Source organism: Equus przewalskii, chromosome 8 (assembly GCF_037783145.1).
Source record: "Equus przewalskii isolate Varuska chromosome 8, EquPr2, whole genome shotgun sequence".
NCBI classification, from domain to species: domain Eukaryota; kingdom Metazoa; phylum Chordata; class Mammalia; order Perissodactyla; family Equidae; genus Equus; species Equus przewalskii.
This window is the reverse complement of record NC_091838.1, coordinates 64,243,671-64,256,498: the sequence shown is the minus strand read 5'-3', so window position 1 is coordinate 64,256,498 and position 12,828 is coordinate 64,243,671. Positions and strand designations below refer to the sequence as shown.

The 12,828-nt window shown below is 39.2% G+C and overlaps 1 protein-coding gene and 1 non-coding gene across 3 annotated transcripts in view; one reads left to right on the top strand and one right to left on the bottom strand.

The window, feature by feature from the left end:
* TAF2 (TATA-box binding protein associated factor 2) overlaps positions 1-593 on the top strand; it is an 87,383-nt gene extending 86,790 nt beyond the window's left edge. Inside the window, exon 28 of one of the 2 annotated variants that reach the window (XR_011543497.1) lies at positions 29-593. Coding sequence is in view for 1 of the 2 variants with exons in the window: in XM_070631953.1 (XP_070488054.1) it covers positions 29-84 (56 nt within the window). In the remaining variant the exon portion in view is untranslated. The remainder of the gene's footprint in view (positions 1-28) is intronic. The other variant, XM_070631953.1, reaches the window with a different exon arrangement.
* Positions 594-12,637: 12,044 nt separating this feature from the next.
* TRNAK-UUU (transfer RNA lysine (anticodon UUU)) lies at positions 12,638-12,710 on the bottom strand. The gene has a single exon. It is a non-coding gene; the product is annotated as a tRNA-Lys (tRNA).
* Positions 12,711-12,828: the final 118 nt, after the last annotated feature.

Genomic DNA, 12,828 nt, shown 5'->3' with positions numbered 1-12,828 from the left:
TTTTCTCTTTTCTTATTTCTTCGGACAGACCCATCTTTTCCTCAAGACCAGCTTACGATGTTGTTCATCAGCTGCTATGATTGACTTTCAGAACTTTTACAGACTCCACAATCATCAAGCTCACATCAAGTCAGTAGGATCATTGGATGCCTGCTGAGTGCGAGATTCCACGGAGAATTTAAGGCCCCTGCCTTCAAGCTGTCTAGGTTCTAGTAGTAGGGTTAAAATGAATGCACAAGTAATAATAAGAACTTGAACCTGGTGTGTAAACTTAAACTATTGAGATACTTTCAGGAAGGCCATGAAGGGAGTGGAGGAAGCCTTGCCAAATTCTCTGCCCCTATTACAGACGTGCTCTAAAAATTTCTAGTGAAGATTTTAAATTGTATGCATCCTGAAGCTCTTGGGCCCTGCCTCTAATCCCTTACCAGAGAGCCCTCTTGGCTTTGAAATCCAGTGTCAGAAAGCCTATCTGGGACTGAGAGAACAATGCCAGGACCGACCCTGTGACTCCTAAATGTTAATCTCTGCATGTCAAATGAGAAAAATTCGGATGAGGGAGTGAGATTTTAATAAAACCCATCCCATTTAAAGTACTGTCTTTTACTTTGAGAATATGTATGTCCACACTAGTTGCTTGGTGTTCAAAGGTCTTCTTGTGAAATGATGATGACAGTGGTGGGTGGTTTGTTGGTTGGCTGGTTGGTGGTTATTATGACTGCCATTTTACCGTTCCTACTTGGCAATGCCAAAAATGATAATCCTTGAATTCCCCAAATCTAGCTACCACTGCCGTCTGTGCTTTGTAGACATAGCTTGTGTCTTCACGGAACTTCTGCTCTTTCACCCTATGGGAGGAAGTCAGTCAGTACTCTGCTTGTTTTATGCTTGAGCAAACAGACTGGGAACCATGTGTTTTACATTTTCTATTAGTGTCATACAGGTTTGTCCTGGCATTGCTTAAAAATCTGCTCTCCAGACACCTCTGTACACAGTAATTATATGCATAGAGTTATTCTGTATGAGGTCACCAGACCTCATATGTTCCTTACACCTTGCAAATATGGATCCAAGTCCTTTCATGCTGTAGGGGAGGCATCATTCTTTAAATATTGTGGTTTTAATTAGTAATGGTAAGTTTTTTTACTGAAAAATAGAGATGTCTGTTTTCCTGGCAGAGGCTTCTAACATCTTTTGAATATGTTGCTTTGAGGGGACACTTTACACATCAGGTTTTGATTCTCGTGCAGTTGTTTTCTATTCTGAGAGGAGCCAACCATTATCCTAAAAGGTCAGTATTTGGTTTCCGTGCTTAATCAAACCGTTGAGCTTCGTGGCCATTTTTCTATTAAATACAGAGTTTTGTTGGTTGAATACAGATGTCCTTCTGCTTCCTCTTCGGTGGTTGCCTGGTGATTCAGAAGACTTAACACAAGAGCTGGCTCCCTCTTCACTTCTTTTTCCACTGATTCCTGCAGGGGCTCCAGCTGAGGCATACCTTAGAATGTCTATGAAGGAAAAAATGTGTGAATCTTAAATAGCTGCAAAACAGTGCTTCAGGAGCAAAGGAACCGTTGAAAACCTGCACCTAGCTGTCCTAATGACTCTACCTTGTTAATGCTCAGGTTTGAGAGTCCACAGGGCTGCCTTTTAATCTTGTTTCTCTTGTATAGAAACTGTGTGATTTTGGGTAAGCGGTTTAACCTCTTCTTTTGCAAAATAAAACAGCTCGCATCTCTCGATCCTGGAAGCGGGCCCCAGACTGTGTTAAGTCTGAATGCATGAATTCTCTCAATTCTCCCAACCCTGTGAAGCAGTGTGGCAGACACTGTTTAGGTGCTCACCCAATAATATTCACCCTCCCCTCCCTTGCTAATAGAACTCCAATTTTGTGTGAGCAAAACTGTGTCTACTACATATTTACTTTTTAAGCCTCACTTGCAGGTCGATTGGCCATATATGGCAGAGTTCTGGCCATTGAGACATAAGCAGAAATCTGCTGAGGTTCTGCCTTACCTTTCCTGATCAAAAGAGGACCCCTGTGGGGGGCTGGCCCTGTGGCTGAGTGGTTAAGTTCGCGCGCTCCGCTGCAGGCGGCCCAGTGTTTCGTTGGTTCGGATCCTGGGTGCAGACACGGCACTGCTCATCAAACCACGCTGAGGCAGCGTCCCACGTGCCACAGCTAGAAGGACCCACAACGAAGAATACACAACTATGTACCGGGGGGGAGGGCGGCTTTGGGGAGAAAAAGGAAAAAAATAAAATCTTTGGAACAAAAAAAGAGGACCCCTGTGGCTGGTACTCTCTTCTGCTTTCTTTCTGTCCTAAACACTGACGTGATGTCTGGAACTGCAGCAGCTATCTTGTGCTCCTGAAAGAAAGGCTGAAAGAATCAGATACCAGCCTGACACTGTTGAAATGCTAACCCAGCATCTGCAGTTACCATTTTGCAGACCTTCAATTAATGAGAAGAATGAAACCTTGTTTGTTTAAGCCACTAGGGCCAATGCGGTCAGATGTTCCTTTACTCGCCATTGAACACATTCCTAACTGCTACAGGAAATACCATTATTATCTCTGATCTCCAGATGAGGAAACTGAGGCCCAGATACATTAAATAATCTGTCTGATTTCCACAGCTAGTCATTGGTGGGACTGGAATTCAGACCCCGCAAGGCTGGCTTAGAGCCTTAGCTCTTCCCCACTTACCTTGTGGCTTTGGAGGAATAAAATGAAACTGATTCTATAAAGCATTTTAGCTTAGCGTGGTACCTGGCGTGTAGTACATGCTCATTGAAATGTTAAGCCCTTTCCCACAATCACAGCTTCATGTTAGTGCTTAGCAACGAGACTCTCAGGTTTTGATTCTCATGTAGTTATTTTCCTGTCTGAGAAAAGTCAACTTTTATCCTCGAAGGTGGGCTTTAGTTTCCGTGTTGGCAATCCAGCTTCATGGCTGTAGGAGGTGCTCAGTGAGTTTGTTGAATGAGTGAATGAATAATTCTCTTAAAGACCATCTCCTAAGCGCCACTCTTAGGAGGTTACTGTAGGCATTTTTGGTAATGAAGCCAAAATGTTTTTAAGTATCAAGATAGTACAAATGTTCAGTGAAAGTTCCAAAAACTAGTCTGGGTTCAAATCCAGCCTCCACCGCTGAGTGATGAGCTGTGTGACATTAGGCAAGTAACTTCACCTCTCTGTGCTCAAGTGGCTTCATCTATAAGATGGGGACCGTATTAATTGCCTCACAGTAATGTTAAAATTAATTGAAAAAATACATTTAAAACAGTTTTAAAAGGGCCTGGCATATACATTCACCAAATGTTAGCTTTTACAACAATAGGTATTAATTACTTTTGTTAATTCATATGTATCCTACCAAAACTGGCTTCAATTAATGAAGCCATGTTGGAAACAAGATCCTCATGTAGTAGATGCTGAAATTTAGATGTGGATTCATGGTGACTTACCCACATTCGAATACAGTAGGGTCAGAATAAAAACTTGTTGGGTCTCAGCTTGGGAATCAGTACCTCCATACTTGCTTCTTTTGTGAAATATAAATGCACTTTAAGTCTTGGTGTTTGCCTTTTAAAACTAAAAAGAAAAAAGTTTTGTGTACTCTTGACAAATTATAAAATGTTGCTCCCACTAGTTTCCCTCTCCCCCATTTCTGTTTTTGGATTTGCATATATGTTTGTTTATTTGAGAGGAGTCAACTTGATTAGAAAAAAAATAACATCACTCTTACTAGCAATTATTGTTGCAACTTAAAAATGAAACGAACAGTCAAGAACAATGGCAACAAAACTAGCAATTATAATATTAACTTATGGGATTCTATCTTTTAAAAGGGGCTAAAACTTCTGGAAAGGTGTGAAGAGATCTGCAGATCCATTCTCCAGTAAAACAACCATAACTGGTGAAAATGATAAAAACAAAAAAAAACCCCACAACCATTTAAAGTCTCTGGAAATTATCGTAAGAGCATGAAGCAAACGAAGAAATATTTATTCAGCAAAATCTACTAAATATATAAGACCAGTAAGAGTCAGTGGCACTTGAAGTATGACCTTCTCCCACTCTCTCTGTCCCCCATAGCTGAGCTTGATGGAAGCTCCACTCCAGGCAGGTGTGGCCAAAAAGGCAGAGCTCCCATTCGCCTTAGTTCCCAATCAAGGGATACAGTATTTCACCAGGAGGAACAAGTCAATATTTCTGATCCCCTCCAACTTTTAGTTCTAGAGGCTATGTTCCTGGTGAATGCAGCCACGAGTCTGGGTACTCCCCTCCTTTATCCAGCTCTCACTCATAGGATGGAGGCTCTACCCCAAGTGTGGCAGTCTGAGAATAATGGGGCCCTGATCATCCTTGCCCCAGCTAACTCATAGGGTGAAGATGCCATGCCAGGAGAGGCACCCAGAGAAGGCCAGAGGCTACTACCCCTCCCCAGGTCTCTGTTCATAAAGCCAAGGTATTGCTCCAAGAGAAGCATGCCACTGTTACTGTTCAGCACCTGGATCAGTGGCTCAGAGATTTTGCCCAGTGGGGGAGATGCAGCCAATAAGAACAGAGAGCTCTGAAGCTCTCCCACAAAGGAACTGACTTTATTTAAAACAGAGTAAGGGGAAGTTCAAGCCTAAGGGCACTCTCTAAAACAGTGGAGGTTTGGTGTTAAGAAATTAAGACAAGCTGGTAGCTCTGAGAGCGTCAAGCTAAACTTTGGGCCAACTAGTTTCTTAGCGAGAATCAGGAAAAGAGACAGCTGCTAAGAACTGCCCTGTGAGGAAAATGCCTCAGAGATTGGCCTCAAAAACTACCCCTGCCTGAGTTTAATTAGATCAATCTGAGGAGCAATTTATGTCCCATGGTATTGTCAAAAAGAATAGAACAATCACAGACAATTAGTGGAGCCTACCAGCTGAGTGTGGTACAAAAGAAACAGGCAACAGAGAGATCAAGGAAGGAGGTCAAAGAGAGTCCTACAAAAACCACTAACATTCAGAATAATTGTGTATATGCCAAAGCTTCATACTATGAGGGATAGGATAGGGGAATTAGATTTCTTTAAAATCATATAGCCAAGTCACTAAAGAGGTAAATAAGCACGTATGCACATACTCAAAGGCCCAGGAAGAGAGGAGAGAAATCAGTGTCCAGAGTTGCTGCTACATATTACCTAAAATGTCCTATTTAAAAAAAAGACAAGACATTCAGAGAAATAGGAAAGTGTAACTCACACACAGAAGAAAAGCAGGCATTAGAAACCGTGAGGGAGGCTAGATGTCAAATTTAACAGACGAAGACTTTAAAGCAGCCTTTATAAATATGTTCAAAGAACTAAAGAGACCATACTTAAGGAAGTAAAGAAAGCTATGATGAAGATATCTCATCAAACAAAGAATTACAATAAGGAGAGAGAAATTATAAAAATAACCACGTGGAAACTCTGAAGTTGAAAAGTATATCTGAAATGAAAAATTTACTAGAGGGGCCAAGAAGTTTGGAAGAATCAGTGAATTGGAAGTTAGACTGATAGAGACTTTGCAATCCAAAGGACAGAAAACAAAACGAATGAAGGGAAATGAAAAGAGCCTCAGAGAAATGCGAAACACCATTATGCATACCAACATACATGTAGTTGGAGTACCAGAAGGAGAGAGAGAGAGAAAGGAGCAGAAAATAATACCAAAAGAAATAATGGCTGAAAACATCCCAAATTTGATGAAAATCAATTTACACATCTCAGAAATTTGATGAATTGTAAGCAGGATAAACACAAACAGATCCACAAGGAGACCCATCACAGTAAAAGTATTGAAATACAAAGGCAAAGAGAAAATTTTGAAAGCAGCAGGAGAAAAAGGATTCATCACATGTAAAGGAATCCCACTAAGACTAATATCTAACTTTTCCATAGAAACAATTGAGGAAAGAAGGCAGAAGGCAGTGGAATAACATATTTGGAATGTTGAAGGGAAAAAAACCCTGTCAACCAAGAATCTTATGTCCAGCTAAGCTGTCTTTCACAAAGGAAGGCAAAATAAAGACATTTCCAGATAAATAAAAACTGAGAGAATTTTTCCTTGCAGACTCACCTTACTAGAAGTAATAAAGGAGAGTCTCCAGGCTGAAAGCAAGGGGCTGCAATGGTAATGTGACCTCTCACAAAAAATCAAAGAGCACTGGTAAAGGGAATTATGTAATTATAAAAGACAATATTAATGCATATTTCTCCTCGTTTCAACTCTTCACTGATTTAAAAAGCAATTGTATAAAACAATATGTATATAATTGTACTCTTGAGCCTAAAACATATAGAAATACAATAGATCTGACATAATAGCACAGTGTAAGTGGGTGGGAACAGAGCTGTATGAAGTAAGGAATTGACACCAGATGGTAATTTGAACCCACAGGAGCAGATGAAGAAGACCAGAAATGGTAAATAAGAATGTTAATATAACAAACTGCATAAATATGTACTTTCTCTCCTTTTCTCAGCTTCTTTAATAGACATAAAATTATATTGTGTAATATTTATAACAATGTATTATTGGGTTTGTAATATATATAGGTGTAATATGTATAACAACAATAGCACAAAAAGAAGGAAGAAGAAATAGATATATGTGGGAGTAATGTTTCTATATCTCACCAAAGTTAACTTAGTATAAATCTAACTAGGTTTTGATGTTAAGGTGTATATAGTAAACCCTAGAGCAAGCGCTAAGAAAATAACTCATAAAAATATAGTGAAAAAACTATTAAAGGAAATAAAATGTTACACCAGAAAATATACACCTAAAGCAAAAGAAAGCCATAAAGGAGGAATAAAGAAACAAAAAAGACATGAGACATATTGAAAACACAAAGTAAAAAGGCAAATGTAAATCCAGCTGTATCAATAATAAAATTAAATGTGAATCGTTTAAACAATTCAATCAAGAGGCAGAGATGTCAGACTGGATTAAAAAAAAAGATCTGACTATATGCTGTCTTCAGGAGACAGTTTAGATTCAAAGATAGAAATAGGTTGAAAATAAAAGGATGGATAAAGATCCATCATGCAAATAGCAATAATAAAAAAGCTAGAGGGTCTATACTAATATTATGCAAAGAGACATTAAAACAAAATTCTGTTACTAGAGATAAAGAGGGACAGTTTATAACGATGAAAGATTCAGCCCATCTGGAAGATATAGCAATTACAAACATGTATGTACCTAACCACAGCCCCAAAATACATGAAGCAAAAACGGACAGAACTGAAAGGAGAAAGACAATTCAACAATAACTGTTGGAGATCTAAATGCCTCACTTTCAATAATGCATAGAACCACTAGGCAGAAGATCAGTAAGTACAATCATGCATCACTTAACGAGGATACATGCTGAGAAATGCATTGTTAGGCAATTTTGTCGTTTTGTGAACATCATAGAGTGAACTTACACAAACCTAGATGGTATAGCCTACTACGTATCCAGGCTATGTGGTACTAATCTGATGGGACCACCGTTGCGTATGTAGTCTGTCCTCGGCAGAAACCTTGTTATGTAGTGCATGACTATAAATAAAAGGATTGAACAATGCTATAAATCATCTAGATCCAACAGACATCCATAGAACACTCTACTTGACAAAAGCAGAATGCACATTCTTCTCAAGTACACATGGAACATTCTCCACGATAGACCATATGTTAGACCATAAAACAGGCTCAATAAATTTACAAGGATGGAAATTATACAAAGTATGTTCTTTGAACATAGTGGAATCAAATTAGAAATTATAGAAAGAAATTTGGAAAATTCACAAATAGGTGAAAATTAAATAACAAACTGTAAATAACCAATGGGTCAAAGAAGAAATCACAAGGAAAATCAGAAAATACTGAGATAAATGAAAATGGAGACTCATATACCAAAACTTAAGGGATACAGCTAAACATTGCTTAGACAAAAAGTTATATCTGTAAATGACTACATAAAAAAGAGGAAATAAATCAGTAACCTTACCTTCTTACTCAAGACACTGAAGAAAGAAGAACTAAACCTAAATCAAGTATAAGGAAGGAAATAATAAAGATTGGAGCATAAATTAATGAAGTGGAAAATAGAAAAACAATAGAGAAAATTGACAAAATCAAAAGTTGATTGTTTGAAAAGTTCAGCAAAATTGACAAATCTTTAGCTAGATTGACCAAGAAAAAAAAAGAGACTCAAATTACTAAAATCAGAAATGAAAGCGGAGGTTTTACTATCAACATTATGGAAATAAAAAGGATTGAAAACATTATGCTAAGTAAAAGAGGCCAGTGATAAGAGACCACATATTGTGTGATTCCATTTAAATTAAATGTCCAGAAGAGGCAAATCTATATAGAGAGAAAATTGATTAGTGGTTGCCCCAGGCTTTGTTGGGGCTGGGGGAGATGAGGAGTTACTGCTAATGGGCACAGGGGTTTTTTTTTGGAATCATGAAAATGTTCAAAATTGATGGTGGTGATGGTCGCACAACTCTTTGAATATACTAAAAGCCATTGAATCTCACACTTTAAATGGGTGAATTGTATGGTATGTGAATATATCTCAATAAAGTCATTATTAAAGGTGGTGGAGATGGGGCTGCTAAGAGAAACATGCTTGTCAGATGGCAGAGGCAGTTATAGAGAAGGCGGTGTCAAGAAGTGGAATCATAAACTAGGGAAGAAAGAAGTTTAGTAATATGGAAAGTGGAATGGTTTCACTAGAGACTCAATGGGACTGGGAATTTCACAAATACCCAAAGAAAGTTGAGGAGTGGGAGGGAGGATGATAAATACTAAGGAGTTGAGGAAATGCAAAAATATTCCCCTGTAGTACTTGTAAATGTTCACCCACTTGCAATGTTTTAAATTGCATGTTTTTCTCTTTGCAAACTGGAAAAAGTCCTATTTGATTTAATATCTGCTTGTACACCAGAAGGCACTCTTATTTTTTGATACCAAAATGCAGCCAGTTGGAATCCTTGGTTGCTTAGACTCTGTGATTCCACCAGACCTTCCTTTTCACCAAGGAGAGAAATTTATTGTCCTCGAACCATTTTTATCCAAAAATGAACCAGAATTTTAAAAAATCCTTTGATGCACTATGGATTTCACAATTACAAATCAAGCTTTATCTGCCAACGTATATTCCTATGATTTAATCTTTGTTGAGATTTATTTAAAATTAAAGGCATTGGTTTGCTTTTAGGGGGTGGTTTTGCTGTAGAAATCTTTCAACAATTCCATTTTTGAGAATTTTATTCTGAGGTAGCTGAACAGTGATTGTGCTGTAGTTTATTACTTTAGTTTTGTAGTTTTCACTTCCAAGGGGACTTGATTTATTTGATTGATATATGCCAAAGGAAGTGGAGGAGTAATTTAGACCCTCTGACACGAGGTGGTGATAAAAAGTGGTGGGTACATATTTGCAACACTAGGTTTAATATCATTACTATATACCCAGTAGTGAGGTAAGTGCCCGGCATATGAAGATTTGAAGGTGAATAAGACAGGATAGCCCCTTGTCCTCAAGGGAATTGTCATCTCAAGGGACAGGTTGTTCTAGAAACAAGTAATTTCAATACAATGTGGTAAGTATTGTGCCAGATGGGTGCTCTGTGGCAAAAAGGAGGGTACCAAGCGGGCAATCGTGGGCAGGGGAGTGGAAAGAATAGAAATGATGCTAAAGATATGCATTTTTATCAGGAATTTCAAATGAAGGGACAGATATCCAACAAAAACAACTTAAGGGAAAACGGGAGCTGAAACATCAAGCTTCAGGCACACTTGGGGCAAAGAACTCAAATGCTGCCATCTCTCTGCACTATGGACTTTCTTGCTTGTGTGTTGGCTTCATTTCCTTCTATTGCAGATAGGACTTATTCCAAGCTGAGAAAAAATGGATGTCAGTGGCCCCAGATTCACTAATTGCCAGCTTAGCAACCTCAGGGCAAAAAAACTTTTCTTTTCCACCATTTATATATAAATCTCAGAGGAAGTTCTGTCTGGCCATGTTTGCTTGGGTCATGTGCTCCTCTCTGGGCCAATCGATGGGCCAAGAGGATAGAGTATGATGACTCCCTCAGCCTGAGTCTCATTCCTACCTCTGGCAGAGGAAGTACTATGTAGACCACATCATCAGGACTCTGAGAAATAGTGTAGGGTGAGGGAGATTTTCTTGATGGAAAAGGAGTTCCTTTACCAGAAGGACAGGGCAGACTAAAACAATAGCTACCTGTAGCAGAGACTGCTAATGGTCCCTCAATATCTATTCTTCCCTTTCTCTTTAAGTAACCACCCCAATGTTTTAGCTATGTATGTGTCCACCCAGAAGAAAAGGCGCATTTCTCAGACACTCTTGCAACCAGGTGTGGCCATCTGTCTCAATCTGGCAAGTGAATGTGTGCAGGATTGTTGTGTGACAGCTTCTTTCTTTAAAAATAGCGTTGTGTGTCCTTGGCCTTGCTTCTCTTCTTAGTTTTTTCCTTCCTTTCATTTGGAATGAAGATATGATAGTTGGCTCTTTACTTGCCATATTGGACCAAGAAGCAAGGACCAAACCGTAGAATCCCTGAGGACTTTGTAAAGCAGAGCTGCCAGACCTTCCCTGGATGGCCCAGTTCCAAACTTTTAGGTGAACAAGAAATAAATGTCTGCCTTGCTTAAAGGACTATGTTGGACACATACATATCACAAACCGCTTTACAGCAATTCAATACTTTCTCCCTGATAACTTTCCTTCCTCAAATCTTAATTATGGTCTTGAGTTTAGGGTGATGTATTTACTCATTTAGTCAACAAATATTTCTAGAGACCTACCATGTGCCATTCTAGGCACTGGGGATCCACAGGGCACTAAAGTATTCAATAGTCTAATAAGCTTACATTTTAGTTGAGGGAGAGAAGAAACAAAAGAATAGATATATAATTTATAAATGGTGATACCTGCTAAGAAAACTGAAATCTGGTTGAGGAGACAGAGAGGATATGGGAGCGCTGGTGTTATTTTATATAGCATGGTATACAGGAACCTCTCTCTGATAAAATAATATTTGAGCAGTAACCTAAATAAATGGAAGGTGTGATGGTTAATTTTGTATGTCAACGTGACTGGGCCACAGGATGCCCAGATGTTTGGTTAAACGTTATGTCTGTGTGTGTCTGCGAACCGTCACAGTGTTTCTGGATGAGATTAACATTTGAATGGTAGACTGAGTAAAGCAGACTGCCCTCCCTCATGTGGGTGGGCCTCATCCAATCTGTTGAAGACCTGAATGGAATAAAAGGCTGAGTAAGAAAGAATTCTCTCTCTCTGCCTGGTTGTCTTCTACCTGGGACATCAGTTTTTTGCTCCCTTTGGACTCAGACTGGAATGTACACCATCAGCTCTCCTGGGTCTCCAGCTTGCAGACTGCGTATCTTGGACTTCTCAGCCTCCATAATCACGTGAGCCAGTTCCTTAGACTAAATCTGTCTTGGGCATAGGAAGGAACAGCGAGAAGGCCAATGAGTTTAGAGCAGTGGTTCTCAAACTTTTTGGTTTCAGGACTTCTTGACACTCCTAAAAATTAGTAAGGATCCCCAAAAGCTTTGGTTATTTGGATTTTATCTATATTTGTCATATGAGAAGCTAAAATGGAGAAAATTTAAAAATATTTATTGATTCACTTAAAATTACAATAATAAACATCACATGTTAATATTAAGTAATATTTTTATGAAAAGTAACTGTATTTTCCAAAACAAACAAAAAAATTTAATGAGACAAGTAACATTGCTTTTGCATTTTTTCAAATTTCTTCATTGTCTGGCTTGCTAGAGGACAGCTGGATTCTCATAGCTGCTTCTGCATCCAATCTGTTGTAGTATGTTGTTTTGGTTTTAGTATATGAAGGAAATCTGGCCTCACACAGATATGTGCTTGGAAAATAAAAGAGTATTTTAATAGCCTTTTCAGATATTTCTGGTTATTCTGTTTTGTTTTTTTTTTTTTTTTTTTTGAGGAAAATTAGCCCTCAGCTAACTACCGCCAATCCTCCTCTGTTTGCTGAGGAAGACTGGCCCTGAGCTAACATCCATGCTCGTCTTCCTCTACTTTATATGTGGGATGCCTGCCACAGCATGACTTGCCAAGCAATGCCATGTCCATCGGGATCCGAACCGGTGAATCTGGGGCCACCGAAGCAAACGTGTGTGCTTAACCACTGCACCACCAGGCCGGCCCCTGTGGTTATTCTTTGATACTGCATTAAAACTCGACGAGTGGTTGTCTTTTAAAGGATACTTGCAATGTGGAATCTGAAACTATATCAATAAAGTATTTGTTCTCTGTACCCCCATGAGAAAGTGGACATGAAAACAACATCTTCATATTTGTTTTTAAGATTTTATTTTTCCTTTTTCTCCCCAAAGCCCCCTGGTACATAGTTGTATATTTTTAGTTGTGGGTCCTTCTAGTTGTGGCATGTGGGATGCCACCTCATCATGGCCTGACGAGTGGTGCCATGTCCCTGCCCAGGACCTGAACCAGCGAAACCCTGGGCCGCTGAAGTGAAGTGTGTGAACTTAACCACTCAGCCAGGGGGCTGGCCCCGAAGAGAAAAGGCAAACGCCTGAACAAGGACTTGAACCCTGGACCCTCAGATTAAAAATCTGATGCTCTGCCAACTGAGCTATCCAGGCTCTTTGCAGCTTTGTTTTGGAATAAAAGTAATTTTGACCTCCAGACCCCTGAAAAGGTATCAGGAGCCACACTTTGAGAACCATTGCTCTAGAGCATAGTGAGGAAAGAATGGGTGAA